The following is a 23,070-nucleotide window of genomic DNA, read 5'->3' as shown; positions in this document are numbered from 1 at the left end:
TTTTTACAATGTTAAAAAGTGCTTTTGAATGGACTTTTTTCCCTCTACCACTTTCACAATTTCATGTTGCTTCTGATAAGTCTTAATATCAGAATAGCAAAAGAACAACTTTTGATGTTTCCTGATATCAGCTGAAAAGTGTCATCTTACTTGACTAATGGTTAGCACATTTCTGACTTGAGTATCATTAAAATGTCCTAGTTATGATGAAATAAATACTTGTTTGGATTACATAGAATGGTTTGCTTCTAATCACTAAATTTATGCCAACTTTAGCTACATTCCAATTATTTGAAGAGCATTACTTGCATAATCATTGGTCTTGGCCCCTATACAAAGTTTGTTTGATTTGAGAGGACAATTTCAAAGATTTTTCATTCCCCATATCCCCTCATATATATATATATATGTATATATATATATATACATATATATATATATATGATTTTTACTAATTTTCATTTACTGAAAATGCAGTCAGTGCTTAAGAACTTTATAGATATCTCTATATGAATACTTTGGGTATTTAAAAAAATGAGTTAAATTGGGACTGGCTCTGATTACAAGTAACAACTGAGTTATGACTTTGAGGTTGGGTTATTCTTATTTTATATTATTTTCCTTAATACTTAATACACAATTTAGATTCAGATATTGTGAAGATTTCAGATTCAGATGTTGTGATTTTACAATATTGCCTTATGAAATAGTATATTCCTTACAATTGTTCATTTTTAAGGAGCTGGAAAAGAAGGAAAGGAAATACCATTTTTGTTATGATTCCCTCAAAGGAAACAGTAGAACCTAGAATACAATCTTAATTTGAATTAGTTTACTCTAGAGTTTCATAATTAGTTTGCTTAGGTACATCATACCTGTTACCTAGCCCATACTAGTTTTTTAGTAGCTAAGCAAATTTCCTCTGTAGATTTAGCTCTGCCACCTTACCAGCAATACGTAACCCTTTATCCCCCTAATGAAAATTTGGTTGACTTGGGTATGGATGAATCTTTAGATTATAACTGGGTTGCCTGCTTGTTAGGCTGTTAAGATAATTTGTTCTTTTTTTGTCCCCCCTTCCCTCAGTGTTACCTTCTTTTACTTTCATCTGAATTAGATAACAGAAAATTGAACACCATTACTACCTTTCCTCCTCCCCACCCCCAATATCCCTACACATATAGAAGTATTAGTTTAGAAATATATTAAATTTGATAGGGAATCAGGAGTGGGGTCAGAGACAAAGGAGCAAGTAGAGAAGGGTCTAAGAGGGAGTGAAGGATTGGTAAAAGGATAGTTATCAACAAAACAAACATATGTTGGAGAAAGGAATGTTAAGGGAAGACTAGAAGAAAAGAGAAAAAATATGGAATCTGGGGAAGGTTAAGAAGAGGAAGCTGTAACAGAAGGGAAACACAAGTATCAGACAAGCTTCCTTTCTTTTGCCACCTTCTTATTTGTAAAAGTAGGAACAAAGAGAAGAAGAATTACAAGGGGACAGGATGGAGGGAAATGTACAACTGACAAATTATAATTATGAATATGATGAGTTCACCCATGAAACAAAAGGGGATGACTGAATGTATTAGAAAATGGAATCTGACAGTATGTTTACAAGATTATGTATATATTTATGTATATGTGTATATATTTATGTATATGTGTATATATTTATGTATATGTGTATATATACATATATATAAATGGTCTAGAGCAAAATCTACTATGATTTATCTGATCTTAAGAAAGCAGAGGTAGCAATCATGATTTCAAATAAGGCCATGGTAAATACAGATAACGTAAAAAGAGATAAGGTGGGAAATTACATGATTCTTTAGGCACTACAGAGCTAATCTCTCTCTCTCTCTCTCTCTCTCTCTCTCTCTCTCTCTCTCTCTCTCTCTCTCATACACACACACTGTAACAACAGCATCTAAATACTTTTTTAAAGGAAAAGTTCTATAAATTAGAGAAGTATTTAGTAGAAAATTTTAATGTATCCCTTTCTGATCTAGACAAATATAGGTAGAATAGGTAAATGAAAGAAATTAAGGTCTTGAATAGATTCTAGATCTCTGGTGATTACTGAAACTTAACAAAAATTGACCATCTTTTGGGGCATAATGTCCTCACCAAAAACATTAACATTAACAAAAACATTAAAAAAAGAAGAAATACTTAATGTACCATATGCTGATCATTGTGTGTGGGAAGTTTGCCCTTCTCCCCCTTTTCTTGGGTCAAGCAGGTGAGTGTGCTTCACCTGTGCTACTTGTATCTGCTACAGGACTCTCAACTGGACCTGGAGGAGAAAGAGACTAACAAGGAAGTGTTGGGACTCTCTCTATCTCTTGTGTCCTGTGAAGGAAGCTGCCTACTGGGGGCTGTTGGACTGGTAATGTGGAAAGCTTAGCCTAGCCCTCAATCTCTCTCTTTCTATCTATTTCTCTTCTTTTACCTTTCCAACTTATTCTAATAAATTTTATTAAATTCTTAGAACCAGAGATGTAATTTTATTAATACATCTTATAATAAAATAAAAATTATATTCATTAAGGAAAGAATTAAAAAATATTAGAGACTGAATACAGTTTTAGAATTGTGGGTCAAAAAACTAGTAGGTCAAAGAACACATTATATAAATAATAGAAAATTTTATCAACGAAAATGACAATAATGAGACAATATGCCAAAACTTAAGAGATGCAGCCAGAGTGTTTGAGTGGAAACTTCATTTTGATCAACACAGAGAGAACAAATTGGGCCTGCAATTTTAAAAACTTAGGCAACGTGCTTATATACTTTTCTCCTGCAAAGCAATTACAAGAAGTAGTAAATTCTATCTCTTCCCACCTAAAAGTCCTGCAGAAGCTGAGTCTTGAAAGTAAGTAAGCTGGGGAAACTAAGAGATAGAGGTTAAAGGGGGCAGTGCAGGCAGCTGGGTGGTATACTGGCTAGCTCAGGACCTGGAACCACAAACACATGAGTTAAAATTTGGTGCTAGATACCTCCCAGCATTATGACTATGGGCAAGTAATTTTACCTCTTTGCCTCAGTTTCCTAATCTATAAAATGGGGATAATAAAAGCATCTATCTCCTAGGGTTGTTGTGAGGACCAAATGAGATAATATTTATAAAGTACTTAGCACAGTACTTGGTACATAAGAAGCACTATATAAATACTTATTTTCTCCCTCTCTTCCAATGTGTTTTAGGAATGGGGAGCAGTGCAAAGGCAAAGAATCTTAAGATTAGGATGTTGTGTGTGAGGATTAGCAGTGGCCAGTGAAGCTAGATCAGAGAGTTTATAGAAAGTAGTAAGGCACAATATAAGAAGACTGGAAAATTAGGAAGGTACCATACTGTGAAGGACATTAAATACCAATCTGAGTATTTTTTATTTGATCCTTAAGGAAAGAGGCAGCAACTGGAGTTTACTAAGTTGGATAAGTGATATGGTTAGACCCATGCTTTAAGAAAGTTGGGGAGGATGAATTGGAATGGGCAGAGACTTTAAATAGGAAAACCAATTAGAAGGTATTTATCTAGTAGAGAGATGATGAGTTCTCTCAAAGGGTGGTGGATGTGTGAGTAGAATGAGAGGAATATATATTAGACAATGTGAAGGTAGAAACAAAATCTGACTACGGATTGTTCATTTAAGTGAATGAGAATGAGGAGTTTAGGATAACTCTCATTTTGTAAGCCTGGTTGACTTCTGGAAGATGATGGTACCCTGAGCATTAATAGGGAGATTTGGAGGAGAGGAGCCTTTTTTGGAGAAAGGAAATGAGTTCTGTTTTGGAATGTCAATGTGAGATGTCAGTGAAAAATAAAGTTTGAGGTATCCAAAAGGTAATATGAATTGGAACTCCTTAGTAAAGAGAGTAGAGCTGTATTTTTATGTGGGAATCATTTGTATAGAGATTATAGTTGAACAGATCAGTTGATATGATCACTCAGTGAACTATCATAGAGAAAGAAGACGACAAGAAATGCCTGGTCAGTGACGGTATCTTCCATAAAGATTCAAGTAAGGAGATTTTAAAGGGAATGGTAAGACAGATAGATGAACCAGGTGAGAACATTCTAATGAAAATCTGGAGAAGTAAGAGCATAAAGAAATATATGGTGATCTTTAATGTCAAAGAATGAGAAATAATGGAGAAGAATAAGGACTGAGAAAGTTCTCTTAATTTGCAATGAACTGGTGACTTTGGAGAGAGCTGTTTCAGTTGAATGAAGTCAAAAGCCAGATTGCAGAGAGTTCATAATCTAACAGGAGGAAAGGAAATACAGGCACTTAGTAGTAGATGGTTTTCTCAAGAATTTGAGCCTAGACATTTTGGAATACTGTATTCTAAGGTCTCTTACTTATAACCTCCACTTCCAGATCTCCTGTGATTCTATTGGTAGTTTCTTGGTATTTGAGCTTTTTTCTTTCTGGTCACTTAGAATATTTTAAAAATTGATTTGGAAGCTCTAGGTTTCAGTTGACATTTCGTTTTCTTTCAGGAGGTTTTCACTTTATCCTCTTGTTCTAATAGTTTCATTTACCTGTTAGAGAAGTAATGAATTTAAAATGCAGAGAGACATATAATTTTCCAGGCATGGGTAGTATGGGAGTTTGTTTTGTTGGACTATTTATGATGAGGGCTATATTTTTCATTGTTTTGGGATTTGTTTTTTTGCTTGTTGAGGTTGAGTGTTGGGAGGTACAAATTATAAATTAATGTAAACATTTTCTCAGTAATTTTCATTTATGATTAGGATATAAGCTCCTTTTTGCTTTTAGCACAGTACATAGAAAATAATAAATGTTTGCTGACTATGACTTCTTGAAATGTAATATCCAAGCCTTTAATTTTTTGAATCATGGTTTTCAGGGCCAGATAATTCTAGAATTAGATCTCCTTGACCTGAATTCCACATTAATGTTTAAAATAATTTTATTAACATTCTTTTTTTTTACATTTCTTAAATTTTTCTTTGTATCCTTTCTTTTCCAATCTCATACAACAAAAAACTTTTTAAAAGAAAAAATAAAAAGCAGAAATAGAGAAAAATCCCTCAAAATCAATCAATACATTGAAAAAAATCTGGCAATGTATACAATGTTCCATGCCCATAGAACTCCTTAGCTCTGTAAAAGAATTTTTTTTTTGCATGTGTTTGTTTATATTTCCTTTTTGAGGTCATGCTTGTGTTTTGAAACATTTATATTTGTTTTGTGGTTCTTTCTATTTATGTTGTTGCATTTATTTTATGTATTGGTTTCTTGGCTAAGCTTACATTCCTTTTTTTAATCAGTTCATACAAATCTTTGCATACTTTTCTAGTCATGTTATTTGTCAATATTCCATTATATTTTTAAGCTATCTTCCAGTTGATAAACTTTGCTACTGTAAAAAAGTGCTGCTACAACTATTTGGATGTATTTAGGGTCTTTCAGGGCAGTTTGATACCTTATGTTTTCTGGTTTTCAGTCTTCAATTTTGTTTTAATGTTTTTTGTTTTTTTTCCTCATGGAGTCATTGGTTCCTTTCTAGTCTATTTTAATTTTCAGGGATTCCATTCCTTGAGTAAAGTTTGCTACTTTTTGTTCTAACTATTCTCCTTCTAGTTCTTTCCTCTAGAGCTTTTATTTCATTAAAAAAAAACAAAACTCTTGCTTCATTTGTTACTGGTTTTCAGTTAATTCTTGAGGCAAATCCATTTTTTTCCCCTTTGTGTTATGCATTGTTCTTGTTGTGGAATAAATTTTTTTCTCTAGGTTGGATTTCTGGTTATCCCTAGATCTAACTCTAAATCTAAAAAATGATTGATGTCTTCTTTTTACTCATATCTCTGTTCTTAGTTCCTGATTTAGGACTTTGTTCCAGGGCTAGATTCTACTTTCTGCTGCACTTTTGAGTTGAATGACACCCAAAGGATTCCTCATTGGTCTTGACAGGGTTCTTATTATTGTAACCTGTAGCTCCCCAGGGGAGGTGGCTTTATTAAGAGACTTGTTCCATTTCAAGCTGGATTTCTCATGGACATCTGAAATTCAGCATGTCCCAAATTAATTTATTATTTTTCTCTCGCAAATCTTAATTTCTCCATTACTGTACCACCATTCTCCCAGGTAATCTATACTTACAACCAAAGTGTTATCTTCCACTCCCCACTCACTCTCAACTCTCATATCCATTCTGTTGCCAAGTTTGTTGATATTACCTTGAATGGCATCTCTCCCTCTCCTGTCACTGCCCCCACTCTGGTCTAGGCCTTCGTTACATTGTGCCTAGACTTTTGCAAAAGCTTGCTGCTGCTTGTGCTTCCTGCTTCTTTTCTCCATGCTCCAGATAGATCTGACCATGTCATCTATCTCCTACCCCTACTAAACTCCAGTGTCTTCCTTTCTACAAACTTTAATATCCAATATAAAATCCTCTGTTTGACTTTTAAACCTTTAAAACCCTAACCTGGTTGCTTTCTAACTTTCTAATTTTCTTGCACTTTCTTTTTTACATTTACTCTGTAATTCATTCTCCTTTTTCGTGAGACAGGACTTCTTGACATTTTCCCTGACTGATGCTTAGAATTCTCTACTCCTTCTCTGCCTCTTAGCTTTCTTTAAGTCTCAGTGAATACCCCACCTTCTGCAAGGAAGTTTTTCCGTGTTCTTCATCTTCATGCTTCCCTCTGAGATTACCCCCAATTCATCCTAGCTCTTATCTTTTTAGTATATAGTTCCAGATAGCCTCTCTAGGTTTAATTCTAGTCAAATAAGATATTTTTAAAGACCTTAGCACATAGTTGTCATTTAATAAATGCTTATTCCTTTTCCTTCTAACCAAATGGTTGTTTAAAGAAGTAGTTGATGCTCTAAGGAAATAAAGGTGTGTATAAACCTGGTGAAAAGTGTAAATGTTCAGCTTATCATAAGACAGGCCAGTTCTCAGAAATGTAAATTAAACTGAAATATCCCGACAACTTAATCAAATTCATTAATAAATTACATAAAATTTGCCTTTGGAGCTGCCAATTTTTTCATCCTAGATCTACAACATTGTTGAATAGCTAATTGATTATCTCTGAAAGAGGTGTATAATAAGCATCTGGTACTGATTCTGTAAGTAAAAGGGAAGAGTCTTTTTCATTTACTTTCATAAACAGGCTTATGAATATGAACCCAGAAAGTCAATGATAGCCCCTTGGAATAAGATAGGTTATATAATTCTTGTGGGAACAAGGAAGTATTTACCTCACAGGGGTAAAAATAAGATCTCTATAGTTTATTTTTTTTTAGGGTGTCATGATAGATAACAGTTTTCTTCAGATTCATTCAAATTTGCTTCTGGGGCATGATGAAGGTAATTATGGATGGCAAATCTTTCTACTGAAAAAAGCATTTTGTTCAGTGGACAACTGGGTCATTTTGTAATTCTTATTTATTTATATTACCTTTTGATTAGACAGCTGTAATTTTAACAAACATTTTTAATACTTCACTTGGCAGTGAATACTACTTTCACTGATGAGTATCATAATCCTTCATACAAATCTTGAGTTGATAGGGCCAAAGCCAGCATCATCCAGTGCTCCAATTTTCTGTTGGTGAACCTGCCCAAACAAATAGACAATGGCGTATAAATAGTCTGTTATTATTACTATACATTTTTATGTGTCTCCTGCTGTTATATGACTATTTTGAGCACTGGAGGAGATACAAAGTTTAGATAAAGCAGATAGAAACATTATGTTCTTACTGGATTGTTATAGTCTAATAGCATAATGAATGCCCAGCTGTAATGCTACTTGTTAAGTGTCTTAAGAGTTATGGAGAACCTCAAACTTTACTTGGTAAGGAATAGGGACCCATTGACTTAAGAGTAGAAAAATGATATCAGATGTGGGGTTGAGAGGGAAGGTGCAGAGAGTGGAAGTGAGAAGATTTGAACCACCAGACATTATGCTTCAAGTTTTGAAGAACCAAGCATCTTCACACCACAAAGTAGAAGTAGTTTGATTCTTTTTCGACACCAGCTGTGTCAGCTGTGCTATTAGGCTTCTTCAGGAATTGTATTGAGACATAGTTGGCTACACTCTTCCTTAATAGAGGACTTTATAGAGAACCTTCCTTTATAGAGGACTCAAATTGATTCTTCAGGAACATCATGCCTCAGCTAGTATCCCGTGCCCCCTTTCAACTTCCTTTTGTGTATTATCTTTCCCCATTATATTGTAAGTTTCTTTAGACCAAGGACTGTATCTCTTGTTTGTATTCCTAGTACTAATAGAAGGCCCATCACGAATGTTTTTATTGACTGATATACAAAGATAGTGTGTCATGTATTTGGCACAAAACACTTCTGGATCCTCAAACTACCAAATTTTGGCATTGATTTCCCTCCAACTGGGGATTGTCTAGATTCTGTGTTGGTGAAGACGTGCCAAGGGGGCTGCTCTGTTTCCCCTTTCCACAGGACCTGAGGACAATTTTCATATGCCCCAACCCTCTGTCCAGCCATCCAATGCAAGCACTTCTCTCTGCCCTTTGGAGTAATATGGAAGTGAGGGAGATAGGGGCTTAGGCAGCTTGAAGGTGCAGTTTGGGCATGCAATTTCTAAAAGATTTGCCAGTGCTGGCCTAAGTGGACCCATGATCTGAGCCCCAGGTTGAGGCAGTATGAAAATGAATATGGTTTTGAGGATTTAAAAATATAATATGCAGAACAATTATGGCAAATAATTACAATAGCAGTTTTACATATTTCACTTAATCCTCACTTCTCTGTGAAATATTTATTATTTTCCCTATTTTTTGGATTAGGAAAGTGAGACAGAGAGGTCAAATGATTTACCCAGTTAGTAAGATTGTGGCAGAATTCATATTCATTTTCCCTGATTCCCAGTTCAATAGTTTATGTACCTTACCAGGCTTCCTTTCATACACATCAGCTGGTTTACTGCAATGAGTAATTATTTAGTTATGTAGCATTGGTTAATGTCATGGTAGGACCAGTCACAGAAGAGAAATCATATGATGGGTGGATTGTAAAAGGAAGAGAGATACTAGGGCCCAGTTGGCATGTATGCCTCTCTATTGCTGACCAGCTCATCTGGCCTGGAAAAGTCTGTTCATGAAATTAGTATTTGGTGGAGGAAATGTAACATGAATTATAATGTAAAAATTTTTAATAAAATATTTTTCATAGTTAAAGAGATTACATATTTTTGTGTAAGTGTATCAGAGCATGTGTAAAGGTTAAATTGAGGTATATTTTCCAAGTAATCCATGTAGCTTTTATTTTATTTTAAAACTTATTTTCTTTTTAATTGAGAAGCATCAAGGGGATAGAGAGTCTATTTTGTGTAGTAAGGAAGACCTGGATTACATCCTGATATTGACTATATGACTTGGAATAAGTTCCTTAACAATTCAGTGCTTTAAGGTGCACATTGTTTGAGGGAGTTTCTTCACTGGATGTTCTTTATAAAAGTAAAATCACAGGTCTAGATTAAAAAAAAAATCATCTTATTTCATCATCCATTTGTTTTCTGCCCATGCATACTGATGGACAAACTCTGTGAACTGGTCATTGTAGATTAGATAATAAGCTTAGTTTTTCCTGTGTGGATTGTTTTTGAATAATTACAGATTTCATCAAGGCGGGGCTATAGGATTTTAAGGCTTGAAGCAGTCAAGATAATGTCATGCATTAATGGTAGCATCTGGTGGCACATATATACCTAGGCTTTTCTGCCTGGGATTCTGGGCTGCATGTCCTTCATGATGTAGGTAGTTTGTGCTTCCATGTTAACAGTGTGATTGAACAGAATTATTTGTTGTGTCTTCTGGGAAATCTTGTACAATTTGACATTTGTGTGGGAGCTGCCTTTTTGGAGAAGAGCCTTTTTATATGACCAGTAAAGAGAATGCACAAAGAGTTGGGTCATAATGAAGCAGGAAGAGTGGGTTATGTTCCTTTAGGGGAAATTGCAGGTCTTTTAGTGACCCACTCCTCCCAGCTGCTTCCTGAAATAGAGGTCCATTTTTAATGTCACTATTTTTCTGGAGATTTATAACTGCAAATCATAGAATACTAGTCTTAAAATAATTGAGGTTGAGGAACACCCCTGGGATGAAAGATATGGTAGGATCAGGTTACAAGACATTGTAAACAAATAATAGTGTAAAGGATGTTCATCATAAGAAACATATGATCCCAAAAGATAAGTTTGACATGTGGTGAGAGTGAGAGATTGGGCAGCTCGTATACTTTATATTCTTTATATCCATAGAAGACTTTCACTACTTCAGGTGGAATTCCTTCCCCTTTGTGAATTCTTGGGCAGTAATGGAGATGAGTTGCACAGGATAAGTAGGTATAGATGGGTTGTAATTTGCAACATTTCAGGGAAACCCTCTTTAATGAGATCATTGTTGTATCTGAATCTTCATGACCCCACTTGGAGTTTTCTTTTAAAAAAATTATTTTAAACTATTTTTCCATGATTATATGATCCATGTTCTCTCTCTCCCCCTTTCCCTCCCCCTCCCAGAGCTGACCAGCAATTCCACTGGGTTATACATGTATTATCACTTAATACGCATTTCTGCATTATTCATTTTTGTAATAGAGTGATCTTTTAAAACCCAAACCCCCAAATCCTATACCCATATAAACAACTGATAAGACATCTGTTTTTCTTCTGTGTTTGTACTCCTACAGTTCTTTCTCTCAATGTGGATAGCATTCTTTTTCATAAGTCCCTCGGCATTGTCCTGGATCATTGCATTGCTTTGTATAATGTTCTCCTGGTTCTGCTCATTTCATTCTGCATCAGTTCATGGAGGTCTTCCCAGTTTTTATAGAAATCAAGCAGTTCATGATTTCTTATATCTGATCACCACCATATACCATAATTTGTTCAACCATTCCCCAATTGAGGGACACTTGGGGTTTTCTTAACAAAGATCTTGGAGTGGTTTACTATTTCCTTTTCCAGCTCACTTTACAGATGATGAAACTGAGACAACGGATGAAGTGGTGAAATAGGTCCAAGAGGGATGTGAGATGATACAACCTAGCTAGGAACTTCCCCAGGGCCAGTAAAGCACAAACCTCTTGGTTTATAGGATAACAAAATTTATTTTTTAGTGGGAGTAAGGAAAACTGGTAGAGTATCACTCTTAAAATGTAGATTCCACCCATCTTCTACACCTCTTGCAAAAGGAGAGCCCTTCTTTCTCTGGGTCCTGCCTATAGCTCCCTGCTGTTATCTAAAAAACCCAAAAAAACCCAAAGCTATCTGACTCTGCTAATCTACCCACTAGTGATTAACAAAAGAGGAAAAAGAAAGCCTGGGGTTGACTACTCTAAGTAACCCAAAGTCCCAGGTGCCAATCTTTGGATTACCTTGGCCAAGAGAATTTCTGGAGATGGATCACTGGCAGATGGTCTTGGTACTCAGGGAAACAGTTCACTCCAAAGCAGATCCAACCAAGGAGTCACAAATCTCTCCATGAGATTTAGGACTTCCAAGCCGAAACTCTGTCAGAGCAAAAAACCTCCTTCAGGCTTGGTTGAAATCAGGACAGAGAGTGCAAATGACAGTTAATTGCCAGTAAAACTTCCACAATCCTTCTCTCCTTCTCAGAATCCTCTCCCAGAGCTTATATCCAGATTCCCTTCTCTTCTTATAGCTAATCGCTGAAATTACTCTATCCCTAATTTCTATTCCTATAGTGGCTTACCCAGGGTTGCATAGCTAGTGTCAGAGACCAGATTTACATTCCAGAAGATGAGTCTTCCTGACTCCAGGCCTGGCACTCTTATCAATTGCAACCATCTAACTGCCCCCTACAACACCAGAACCTCCAGCAATTCAGTGAATCAGCTGACGACTCCTGCTATAGGAAGAGCCACTGGGTTCATCTCCGTTGGAGAAATGACTTAGTCATTGTCCTTTATAGGATTCTCCTGGGTGTGAGCCCTAGTCAGAAGGCATTGCATTCACAGCAACTAGCAAACTCTTAATTCTTGCCCTTTGAATCATAGCTTAAATAAAAATATCCCTTTCTCAGGGACTTCAGATTCAACATGTCAAAAATAGATGTTGTTTCATAGTTTTTGCTAAAGACATCATCATCTTTTTAGTTGCAGAGGCTCACAGCCTTGGTGTCATGCTGAATTCCTTACTCACAAAACAGTTATCCCATAAGCAGTATATCTTGAATCTACCCTCTGCTTTCCTCTGATCCAACCACACTTAGTTCATCCTCATTCTCTCTCTTTCTCCTACTCTGTTGCAATAACCTAATTGGTTTCTGGTCCTCAGATCTTTTCTTCTCTAACCTCTCCATTCAGCTGCCTTAGAGATATACCTGAAGCATGGCTCCTTTGCTACTCAGTAAACTCCAATGGCTCCCTGTTCCCTACTTCTGGGATCAAATAGAAACACTTCTTTATTTAACATGGAAAATTTTTCACAACTTGGCTTCTTATCCAAAAGTCTCTGTCATGGCCCCTTATCATCTAGTTAAATTGGCCTTCTCATTCATTCCTGTCCTTGTGCTTTTGCCTTGGCTGATGCCTAAAAGGCATTCTCTTCTCTCTTCTGCCTTACTGAATCCTTTACTTCCTTTAATCCTGATTAGGCACCTTACACATAAAAAAGTATTGTCTAATACTTCCAACTGCTCTGTCTACTATGCTTTGTATTTCTCTTGTATATACTTGTATGTATACATATTTTCCCCCTAATAAATACACAGTAAACTGTGTAGGACAGGGATCATTCCATCTTTTGTCTTTTTGTCCAGCACCTAACACAGAACCTGGCAAATCTGCTTCCTCATCCCAGCTTACATTTATTTAGCACTTGAATGTTTGCAAGACACTTTACATGTTACCCTATTGATCCTCACAATAGGTAGGTACTATTATCACCCTATTTTATAGATGACTAAGCTGAGGCTGAGAGAGATTAAGTGACTTGACCCAGTGTCATGTTCATAATAAGTGTCTTAGGCAGTTTTTCTGACCCAGTAAATGCTCTATTACATTGCCCAACACATGGTAGGTATTTTATAAATGTATATTAATTGGCTGATCTAAAGCATCTTGTTTTTCCAGTTTTTCATTTTTTTCCCCTCTTGAAATCCTAATGTAAATGACATTGATTTTAATGCTGAGATACATTTTTGGCAAAAGTAAGGGAAAAAGAATGAGTATTTCTATAATGCCTACTGTGTGCCAAGCACTGTATTAAGTGCTTTTAAAAAATCACATTTGATCCTCATAATTTTACATAATTTTACACTTGAGGGAATTTAGGAAAACAGGTTAAATGACTAGCGTGGGGTCACATAGTAAATATCTAAAGTGAAGTTTTGCATGTAGATCTTCCTAATTCCAGATCTAGTGTTCTTATCTCTTGTGCTACCTAGTTGCCTCTGGTGCAGTTTTCATGGCTTAAAAATGCACTATGATTTTTGGGACACCCCCATATAATCCATTTTTTTTGTTTTTTTTGTACTAGTTTTCAAAATGAAGTCTTCATTTTTCATAGTTTAAATACTAGATAATATAACCCCCAAGTCTTTTTTCCTCAACTCTCCTTTCTATAACAGAAATATTAATTTATCATTTAATAAAGCTAGAGGCTTTAAAAAAGAACTCTGACTATATAGGACTTGCTAGGACTGCCTTGGATCTAGCTTTTGAACATCTACGGTCCTTTCTACTATGATTTAGGGACTGGAACAGGGCTTCTGTATGAATTACCAGTGATTGGGATAGTTAGCATTTCTATAGTTGTTTTAAGATTTGCAGTGCACTAACCTGAATACCACAAACTAAATTAAATCATTTGGAACTATGCTCCTGAAGTTTCTTAACTGTGCATAATATCATTTGATCTAGTTAAAGGAAACAGAAGTAGTAGCCATATAAATAATTATGTTACCCCATTGGATCTCATAACAACCCTCAGAAGCTTGTCCTGTTAGTATCCTCATTTTACAGATAAGGAAACTGAGGAAAACAGAGGGTTAGGTGACTTGCCCAGGGTTACACAGCTGAAGATGTATGAGTTAGAGCCAGGATTTGTAGTCTCCTGTCTTCAAGTCTAGTTTTCTATCCATTGTACAACCTTGCTACCTCTTGTGATTATATTTAAACTCTCCTCAAGGAAGAAAAACATTTTTTATAAGTTTTGTGAGATTATGTCTTGATTTTTTTTGGTGGGTTGGGGTTGGGTTTGGATTTTGACTCTTCTGTGTTGGAAAAGCTTATTTCTCAGAATGGTGAATATTAAATATTTAAAATAGATTTTGCTGGTAATGTTTTAGAACCTACCACTGTTAAAAGAATATTGTGAAACAGTGAGCAAACAGCATATTCATTTCAACAATTAAATTTTACAAGCATTTATTTAGGGCTCCTATATACCTGTTTATGTGGTAGAGGGTAGAATAATTAGAAGTCTCAGTAGCTTTACTTGAGTTTTCAATTAAAGATATGGATGTACATAAAGAAAGCAACTGGAGAGCAATTTTAAAGCAGTTTTTACCTTCATATATTTTTTATTACTTTGAACTTGACAAACAACAAAATATAAAAATTTCTGTATACAAAGAGGGCAATAAAAAGAACTGCAAATCTACATACAGCTTGTTTTTTTTAAAGTATAAATTCAATAATATGTTTCAAAGATGTCCTTGTCTCCTTTGAACATCTTTCTGGTTTCTTTTGTTCCATTCAAAAATTGCTTTAAGGGCACTTTCTTTTTTGAGGCATTATTCTCACTAGATAGTGAATAGTAAAGCCACCTTTTCCTTTCTTATGTTTCAATAATATTTCATTATATTCATATACCATATTTTGTTTAGGTATTTCACAATTAATGGGCATTCCTAGTGTCTAGTTCCTTGCCATCCCCAAAAGGGCTGCTATAAACATTTTTGAATATATAGATCCTTTCCCATTTTCTTTAATCTTTGTCAGTAGAGGCATAGTACTGGTATAGCTGATTAAAAGGTATACATAGTTTAGTAACTTTTGGGGTATAGTTCCAAATGGCTTAAGTAAGTATGTGGTAATAACAATTAGATAGTTGATTAGCATCTTCAGTGGAGTTGACCCTTATTGTTTTCTTTTACATTTTAAATTATAAGGGAAAGGGACTGGCACTGTAATTTCATTGGAATTGGGAATTCCCAGGTATAAAATTGCCAATATTTAGTTAACTCTAGACTTGAACTCATGTATTTAAAAGTCAAAAACTTTGACTTTTGTTTTATTTTATTTTATTTTTCACTGTAAGTTATTTATTTAGTCAATTTAGAACATTATTCCTTGGTTACAAGAATCATATTCTTTCCCTCCCTTCCTGTAGCTGATGCGCAATTCTACTGAGTATTACATGTGTTCTTGATCTAAACCTATTTCCCTGTTGTTGGTGTTTGCATTAGGATGTTCATTTAGAGTCTACTTCCCCAGCCATATCCCCTCAACTCATGTATTCAAGCAGTTGTTTTTCTTCTGTGTTAAACAATCCCTCCAGGTTGTTCAGGATCACTGCATTGCCACTAATGGAGAAGTTCATTACATTCGATTGTACCACAGTATATCAGTCTCTGTGTATAATCAAACTTTGACTTTTAAATGAAATCCAGTCAATAGTTCCTTCTGTCCACTTACTTAGGCCTACTGTGGGTTTGAAAGTTTGAGATGAACAGCATAATTAGATTGTTAAAGAATTTAGTGAGAACTGATTTTTTTGGGTGTAATTGGCTTTCAAAATAGGATTACTTTGTGTATTGAAGAGTGTAGAAACATAAAATTGCTCAAGTTTCTGTAAGTTAATGAGCTATTGGAGAAAGTGTGGCCATTTGATACTTGATAATCACATCCATCTTAGATTTTTATAGCTACCCCTATTTGCTGGATAATTATGGTTACTGTTGGTAACTTATTTGGTTGCAGAGAAGGGTTCCTAGTCTGTTAACTGCATTAGATCTTTAAAAGTTAAGCATTCTTCCTCGACTCATCCTTCACCCTCTTTCCTTTCTTTAAAACAAAAATTTCTTTAAGATGGTGATAGGTGAGGAAAAAACAACTTTGTCATCACATGTCTCTGTTAAGCATCAGGTATCTAATACAAATATGAAACTAAAACAATTATATAATGAAGAGTAATTTTCCACTGGATGAATCATCATGCGATAATAACAAATTATATAAAGCAACACAGCAAGAAAAAGGTATTGAGGTAGTAGGCAAAGAGGAAACAAAACTCATTTTTTGCAGATGGTAATGGTAGTCTATATAGAGAATACTCAGAAGAATCAATGAAAAAATTAATTGAAACTATAAGAGGCAACTAGGTGTTACAGTTGAGTTGAATGTTGGTAATATGCAGAATGTACTTAATAATAATAGCTAGCTTTTACATTACATTCTTTAATACTATTGGCTCAGTTTGATCCTCATAGCAGCCCTGTAAAATAGGAGCAATTATTATTCTCATTTTAGAGATTACCAATATAGTTAAAGAATGTAATGTAAATGCTAGCTATTAAGTAGACATTCTGTATATTACCATAAAAATCAAGCAACAAGAGATAAAAAGAAAAATTCTGTTCAAATAGCTATACAATGTATAGAAAGTACTTTGAGAGCCTCTCCACCAAGGCATAAATGGAAAGTATATGAATGCACCTATAAAACTATACATGTCACAGAAATATAGACTATGAATTGAATATTGAATACATATTGAAGACATGAATAAGCTGGGCAAATATGCTGCCTAAAATAATTTACTTGTTCATACCTTACAAATTAAACTATCAAAGATTATTTTACAGGCCTGGAAAAAAAAGAATTCATTTAGAACAGGGGTCCCCAAACTTTTTACACAGGGGGCCAGTTCACTGTCCCTCAGACCGTTGGAGGGCCAGACTATAAAAAAAACTGAACAAATCTGTATACTGCTGTCTAGGATAGCGGAGGCTGCAGCGCTGGCTGTGATGGGCTTGTCACACCTTGCACAGGCCCATCACTGCCACCACTATACCAGGGCAGCAGTATACACAGTGCGGAATCCCCTCCCCCAGATCACAGCTCATCATGCTGATGTCTTCCATTGTGCAGCCACATAATCCTTTTCATGGCATTCTCAGAACAAGGCACCACACAGGATTATGTCACTGGAAGTAGTACTGTACGTGAGTGACGCTGCACTTTGTGGTGCCACCACACTTTGTGGTGCCACCACATATAGTGCTCCTCTCACTGACCACCGATGAAAGAGATGCCCCTTCCAGAAGTGCAGTGGGGGCCAGATAAATGACCTTGGGGGGATGCACATGGCTCACAGGCCCTAGTTTGGGGATGCCTGATTTAGAAGGACAGATCAAAAATTTCATGAGCCTAGAAAAGGGGGGGAAAAAGTGGGAAAAAAGGGGCCCTAACAGAATCTCAAATGGACTCAATGGTGTACTACAAAGTGTAGTAATCATTAAAATAATTGAGTCCTCCTTAAGAAAGGTTGAAAATGGAAGAGATTATAATCACCAGTAGTGTCAAACTCAAATAAAAATGGATTCCTGGGCTGAATATTGCCTTAGAAAATGGCAAATTAACATGTGTCATAATGTATTTTATATTGTTAAACATTTCATAATTACATTTTAATCTGGCTCTTGAATAGTAGGGAGTTTTACTGATTACCCACTGCAAATTGTATACAATATACAGACACAAAAAAACCCTCAATAACTTACTGTTTGATAAATCCAAAGAACCCAGCTCTTAGGGTAAGACTTTTTACTACTTGACAAAATTTGCTTGGAAGAATGGAAAAAAATCTGCCAGAAATTATGTATGGGTTAACGTTTTATACCATATAATAAGCTTTAAAGTATAACATTATGAAAATATTAGAGGAACAAGGAAGAAATTACCTTTTGGATGTATGATTAGGAGAACATTCATGGCCAAAGGAGGAATAGAGAAGATCATGAAAGATAAAATAGAACATTTTGATCACTTAAAATTTAAAAAGTTAATTGCATAAATAAAACCACTGCCTTTAAAATGAGAAAAGTAACTAAGTGGGAAGCTTCTCTGACTGGATAGTTCTTATTTCCAAAATTTACAAGGAATAGATTCCAATTTATAGCAATAAAACCCTTTTTGTAATCGATATTCAAAGGAGAATGAATAGGTAATTTTCTAAGGGAAAAAATCTGAGCTATGAACAGCCATATAAAAACATGCTCTAAATCAGCATTAGAGAATGGCATATTAAAACAACTTTAGTATACTCGTCAGACGGGCAAAGAAGACAGAAAAACAAAATTACAATTTTTTGGAGGGGCTCTGAGAAAATTGGTACACTAGTGCACTTGCTGGTGGACCTATTAATTGTTCTAGCTATTTTGGAAAGCAGTTTGGAGCCATGTGTCCAAAGTCACTAAACTGTACTAGGCTTATACCCCAAGGAGATTTTTTTTTAAAGAGAAGAAAAAGAAGTATAAAAATATTTATAATAACTCAAAGAAATGGAAACTAAGAGGCTACCCATTGATTGGGGTATTATGAAAGTAATTTATGTAATGGTTTATCATTTAGTTAGTCAGCTAGCATTTATTCAGCTCTTATTTTGTGCCAGGCATTGGGCTAATAGATCTAGGGACACAGAAAGGCAAAAAATAAATAGCTTCTATTCTCAGATATCACAGTCTAATGGGTGAGACAACATGCAAACAACTATATATAAGCAAGATACATATAGGATAATTTAGAGGTAGTCTTACTTCCAAGGAAGGTCCTAAGATTAAAGAGAACTGGTAAAGAAATTTTGCAGAATGGATACTAGGTATCAGTTTCAAGGCAAAAGAGCAGTAGGGGCAAGGCAGTAGGGTTAAGTGACTTGCCCAGAGTCAGACAACTAGGAAGTGTTGGAGGTTAGATTTGAACCCAGGACTTCCTCACTCCAGGCCTGGCTCTCAATTCACTGAGCCACCTAGCTGCTCCATAGGATGGTAATATTAAATATATATATATATATATATATATACACACACATATATATATGTATATATGTATATGTATATATATTATTTTTATTGTCATGCAAAGCACACTTCCACATTGGTTATTTTTGTAAGAGAACACATATATAACCAAAACCCCAATTAAAATCATAAACACACTGATGTGAAAGACAACTCCAATTGTTCTTTCTCTGGAGATGGGGATAGATTCTCCATCATGTCTTTCAGGATTGTCTCAGATCATTGATAGCCCATGGGGCATAATTCTAAATTGTCCTCCAGAATGGTTGGATCAGTTTACAATGGTGATACTCTTGATAGGGAAGTTTGAAAGAAAGGTGGAATTATGGGGAAATGGAAGGTTTCAGAGAAACCTAAGATCTGTCTGAGTTGAGACATAATTAAATTATCAGAACAATTTATATATATTGACATTATTTTAAAACAGACATATCAATATCAAAAGATTTCAGAACTCATTTCAGACCTTCCATTGTTCTAGAGAAATAATGATGAAGAATGCTACTGAGTTCCTGACACAGACAATTGATTCATTGTGTAGAATGAAACATGCATTTTACAATATGGGAATTAGTTTTGCTTGACTCTGCTTATTTGTTATAAGGATTTTATTTTCCTGCTACTTTAATTGAAGTACATGTGAAGGGAATTAAAAAATAAATGCTCCAGGGAGCAACTGTGTCACCTAGTGGGTAATTTTCAGGCCTTGAGATGACAGGTCCTGTGCTCAAATCTGGCCACAGATACTTCTTAGCTGTGCGACCCTGGGCAAGTCACTTAACCCCCATTGCCTAGCCCTTACCATTCTTTTGCCTTGGAACCAAGACAGTGTTGATTCTAAGACAGAAGGTAAAGATTAAAAAAATAAAATAAAAATTCTCCTACTTTCCCAGATGGGAGTTGGGAAGGGAAGGTTGGTGTATACTAGTGACCCCGATTCCTCCCAACCTCACTTGCAATAAAGAAAGAAGAGAGTCACTTTGAAGTGAGGTTCATTCTGGAAAATGCACAGAAGACAGGCAAGATAATCATGAAAGTTACATGTTGAATTGTTATATATTTGAAAGGAAAGCCATGCTTTACACAGCAGAGAACTGCCATTTTATAAGTAGCCCTCATTTTGTGAAAATGCTTGTTTTATTTGGTGTAAAGGTCAGAAGTGAAAAACAACAAAAAACTCACAATTTAACTTTCTTTAAATTATTGTAATTGTAGGTTTTCTTTTTTTCATTCTGCATTGTTTAATACAAGTATTCCACGTTTCTATGTATTCTGTAAAATTTTTGTTTCTTACTGTATAATAATATACCCTTATATTTATATCCTGAAATATATATATAGCCTTTCCCAATCAATGGATATTTAATCTCTTACCACCAAAAGTGCTGCTGTGAATATTTTGGGTTATATGTTGACCCTTTCTTTAGGTATTTGATCTTCTTAGGACATATATCTAGTAATGGGATTGCTAAGTGGAAGAATAATACTAATTAAGTCACTTTTCTTGCATAACTGGATATTTCCCAGAATGGTTAAACCTCAAATTTACTGATAGAGTATAAATACATATATCCTTCCAGAGATTCTTCAGTAGTACTATTTTCTTTTTTGGTCAGCTTGACCAACTTGCTGGATATGAGTGAGAACCTTAGTTTGAACCTGCCTTTCTCCTGTTATTTTAATACTGACCTTCTTAAATGAAATAATTTGTAGAAAGCTATACATGAAATATGAGCTAATATTGTTATTTTCCTTTCCAGTTCGTGGAACCAGCCAAGGATCTCTATTTCCTTTTTAGCTCATGCTCTTATCCTGAAGAGTATAGGGTTATGAGTTCTGATCTCTGCAATTGGAACAGAGATACTCATGTAGTTTGAGCACTGAACATGCCCTACTTACTCATTAGAGAAGTTAGTTTTCTCTGAGAGGAGAACTTAGGGCATAAGGCAAGTTAGGTGAGCTAGGTTCTCTACCCTTCACTCTACCTTTCTGTACATAGGGGAAGCCTTTTTTTCCCCACTCCAGCTCAAAAAATTTATAATTTGACAGATTTATATCTAAGGCTGTGTGGTGCTAAAATAGTTCATGAAAGAATTGCCTTCCGTTATGAAGTTCTATTATTATATCCCTGTATAGAGGCCATCTCATATTTCTCTAACTAGGTAGGATGTTGCAGAAGAGAAACTTGTCTAACAATTTAGCTTTTATAGTTAAAAACTTTTTTTCAAGTTTTTTTCTTTGAAATGAACCCTTAGTAGATAGAAATTTGAGTGGTTGGAATTTACAAATTGGGAGAATTTCCTATACTTAGCAGATGTTTACTTCAAACACCAGTGATTTCATAAAGTGAAGATATTACCTCCATTAATGGTTTTAGATTCTCCATACTTCTCTTTTCATGAATTCCTGTGGTTCAAATAGTTAATTACCTGGATGCCAAATATGTAGTAATAAGTATCTCCAAGCTAAGATGGGATGATCTTTGGATGATAGGTGTAGTAGTATCTTGCGGGATTAGTTTTTAGCTTTCTAGCTTGATACAGGAATTGTGTAGCCTATCCTAATTCAGTGCACCCTCCAGGCCAAACTGAAAACATTGGTGTGGAATGTTCAGGATGGTTTATTATGACATGGGGAAAATTCAGTTAATTAGTAAATTAGTACTCAATTTGTACCTTGTTGGGATTGGTTCATTTGGAAATCTTTGACTCAAAATTTTCCTTCTCAGTGCAATAGCAATAGATGTTCAAAGGACTTCTTAGTAGTTTTGAGATGGGATTCACATTTCAGCTTTCTGAGGTATTATTGGTACCTGATTTTGCAGAAAATCTAATTTTTCCTTTTCACTCAAAGTTACTTTGCTGTTTGATCAAATGAAAAAACATCAAATTAGCCCTAGACACAGGAAGTCCTAGAGAAATGCTTCCTTCCTTCCCCTAGTCATGTTTTAGAATGAGCTGAATTTGTTCTTTTTTAACTTTTGTGTGATAAAATTTTGAAACTCTTGTTTTTCATGCCCTGAATGCCTTCCACAATTTGATTGATAGTTCTATAATAAATTTTCATTTCTGGCATATTTGTATACAAATTATTTTATATGGGGTGATAAATTACTATTAACTTAAAAGAATACAATCTTGGTTTTGAGGGAATAGTTGTATAGTGAAAAAAGTTCCAGATTTGTAGTTAGAAGACCTAGGTTTGAACCTTGATATGCTACTTTTGTGACCTTAAGAAAGTCAGTTAAGCCCTTTAGGCCTCCGTTTCCTTATTTGTAAAATGAATGTGTTGTATCAGCTTCCCCTTTTTAAATATAAACCTGTGATCATTGTGTGTATGGGGAGGGGGAGCTGCAATGGGGAATGATTGTAGTGGATATACTTTAATGTGCTTCTTTATTTTGATTTAGGCTATAATTTCATTTTTGTATTCTTCAATGAGGAAATTTCCTCCATGAATGATAGCAACTAACTATTCTATAGCATTTATAATATAGTTTTTTCATTTCTATGTAAATGGTTCCCAGATGTATACTACCAAATCCTAGTCTTTCTCCTAAGCTCCAGATCTTAATCACCAGCTGTCTTGGACATCTTTAATTGGGATGTCCTGTAGACATTTCAAACTCAGTATGCCCCAATATAATGTTCTGTAATTCCTCTCCACCCCAAACTTCCCTGTTACCATTGAGGGTGCTGTCACCTCTCAGTCATCTAGACTGGTCCCATCACTTATCCCACATGTATAAATTGTTTCTAAATATTTTGTTGTTGACTTTCCACACTATCTCTTGTATGCTTCCCCTCTACTCACATCCACCCTAATTCAGGCCCTAACTATTTCTTGCCTAGACCATTGCTATGGTCTTCCTGCCTCAAGTTTCTCCTGACACTAATCCTCTGTCCACCCAACTGCCAAAGTGATTTTTCCTAAATTACTGGTTTGCATATGTTATGCTCTGTTATTCACTAAGCTCCAGTGATTCCCTTTT

General features: G+C 35.2%; 1 protein-coding gene across 8 annotated transcripts in view; it reads left to right on the top strand.

The window, feature by feature from the left end:
- Positions 1 to 23,070, top strand: part of PRDM2 (PR/SET domain 2) — a 197,856-nt gene that overhangs the window by 17,398 nt on the left and 157,388 nt on the right. For 6 of the 8 annotated variants that reach the window (XR_466508.3, XM_016422196.2, XM_007491752.3 and 3 more), the window contains exon 3: positions 2,288 to 2,395. The exons of the other annotated variants lie outside the window; for them this stretch is intronic. Coding sequence is in view for 5 of the 6 variants with exons in the window: in XM_016422196.2 (XP_016277682.2) it covers positions 2,288 to 2,395 (108 nt within the window). In the remaining variant the exon portion in view is untranslated. The remainder of the gene's footprint in view (positions 1 to 2,287; positions 2,396 to 23,070) is intronic. 8 annotated transcript variants of the gene reach the window in all.

The sequence above is a fragment of the Monodelphis domestica genome, chromosome 4 (assembly GCF_027887165.1).
Source record: "Monodelphis domestica isolate mMonDom1 chromosome 4, mMonDom1.pri, whole genome shotgun sequence".
Lineage (NCBI taxonomy): Eukaryota > Metazoa > Chordata > Mammalia > Didelphimorphia > Didelphidae > Monodelphis > Monodelphis domestica.
Note: the sequence above shows the minus strand (reverse complement) of the source record. Positions and strands in the feature narration are given on the sequence as shown.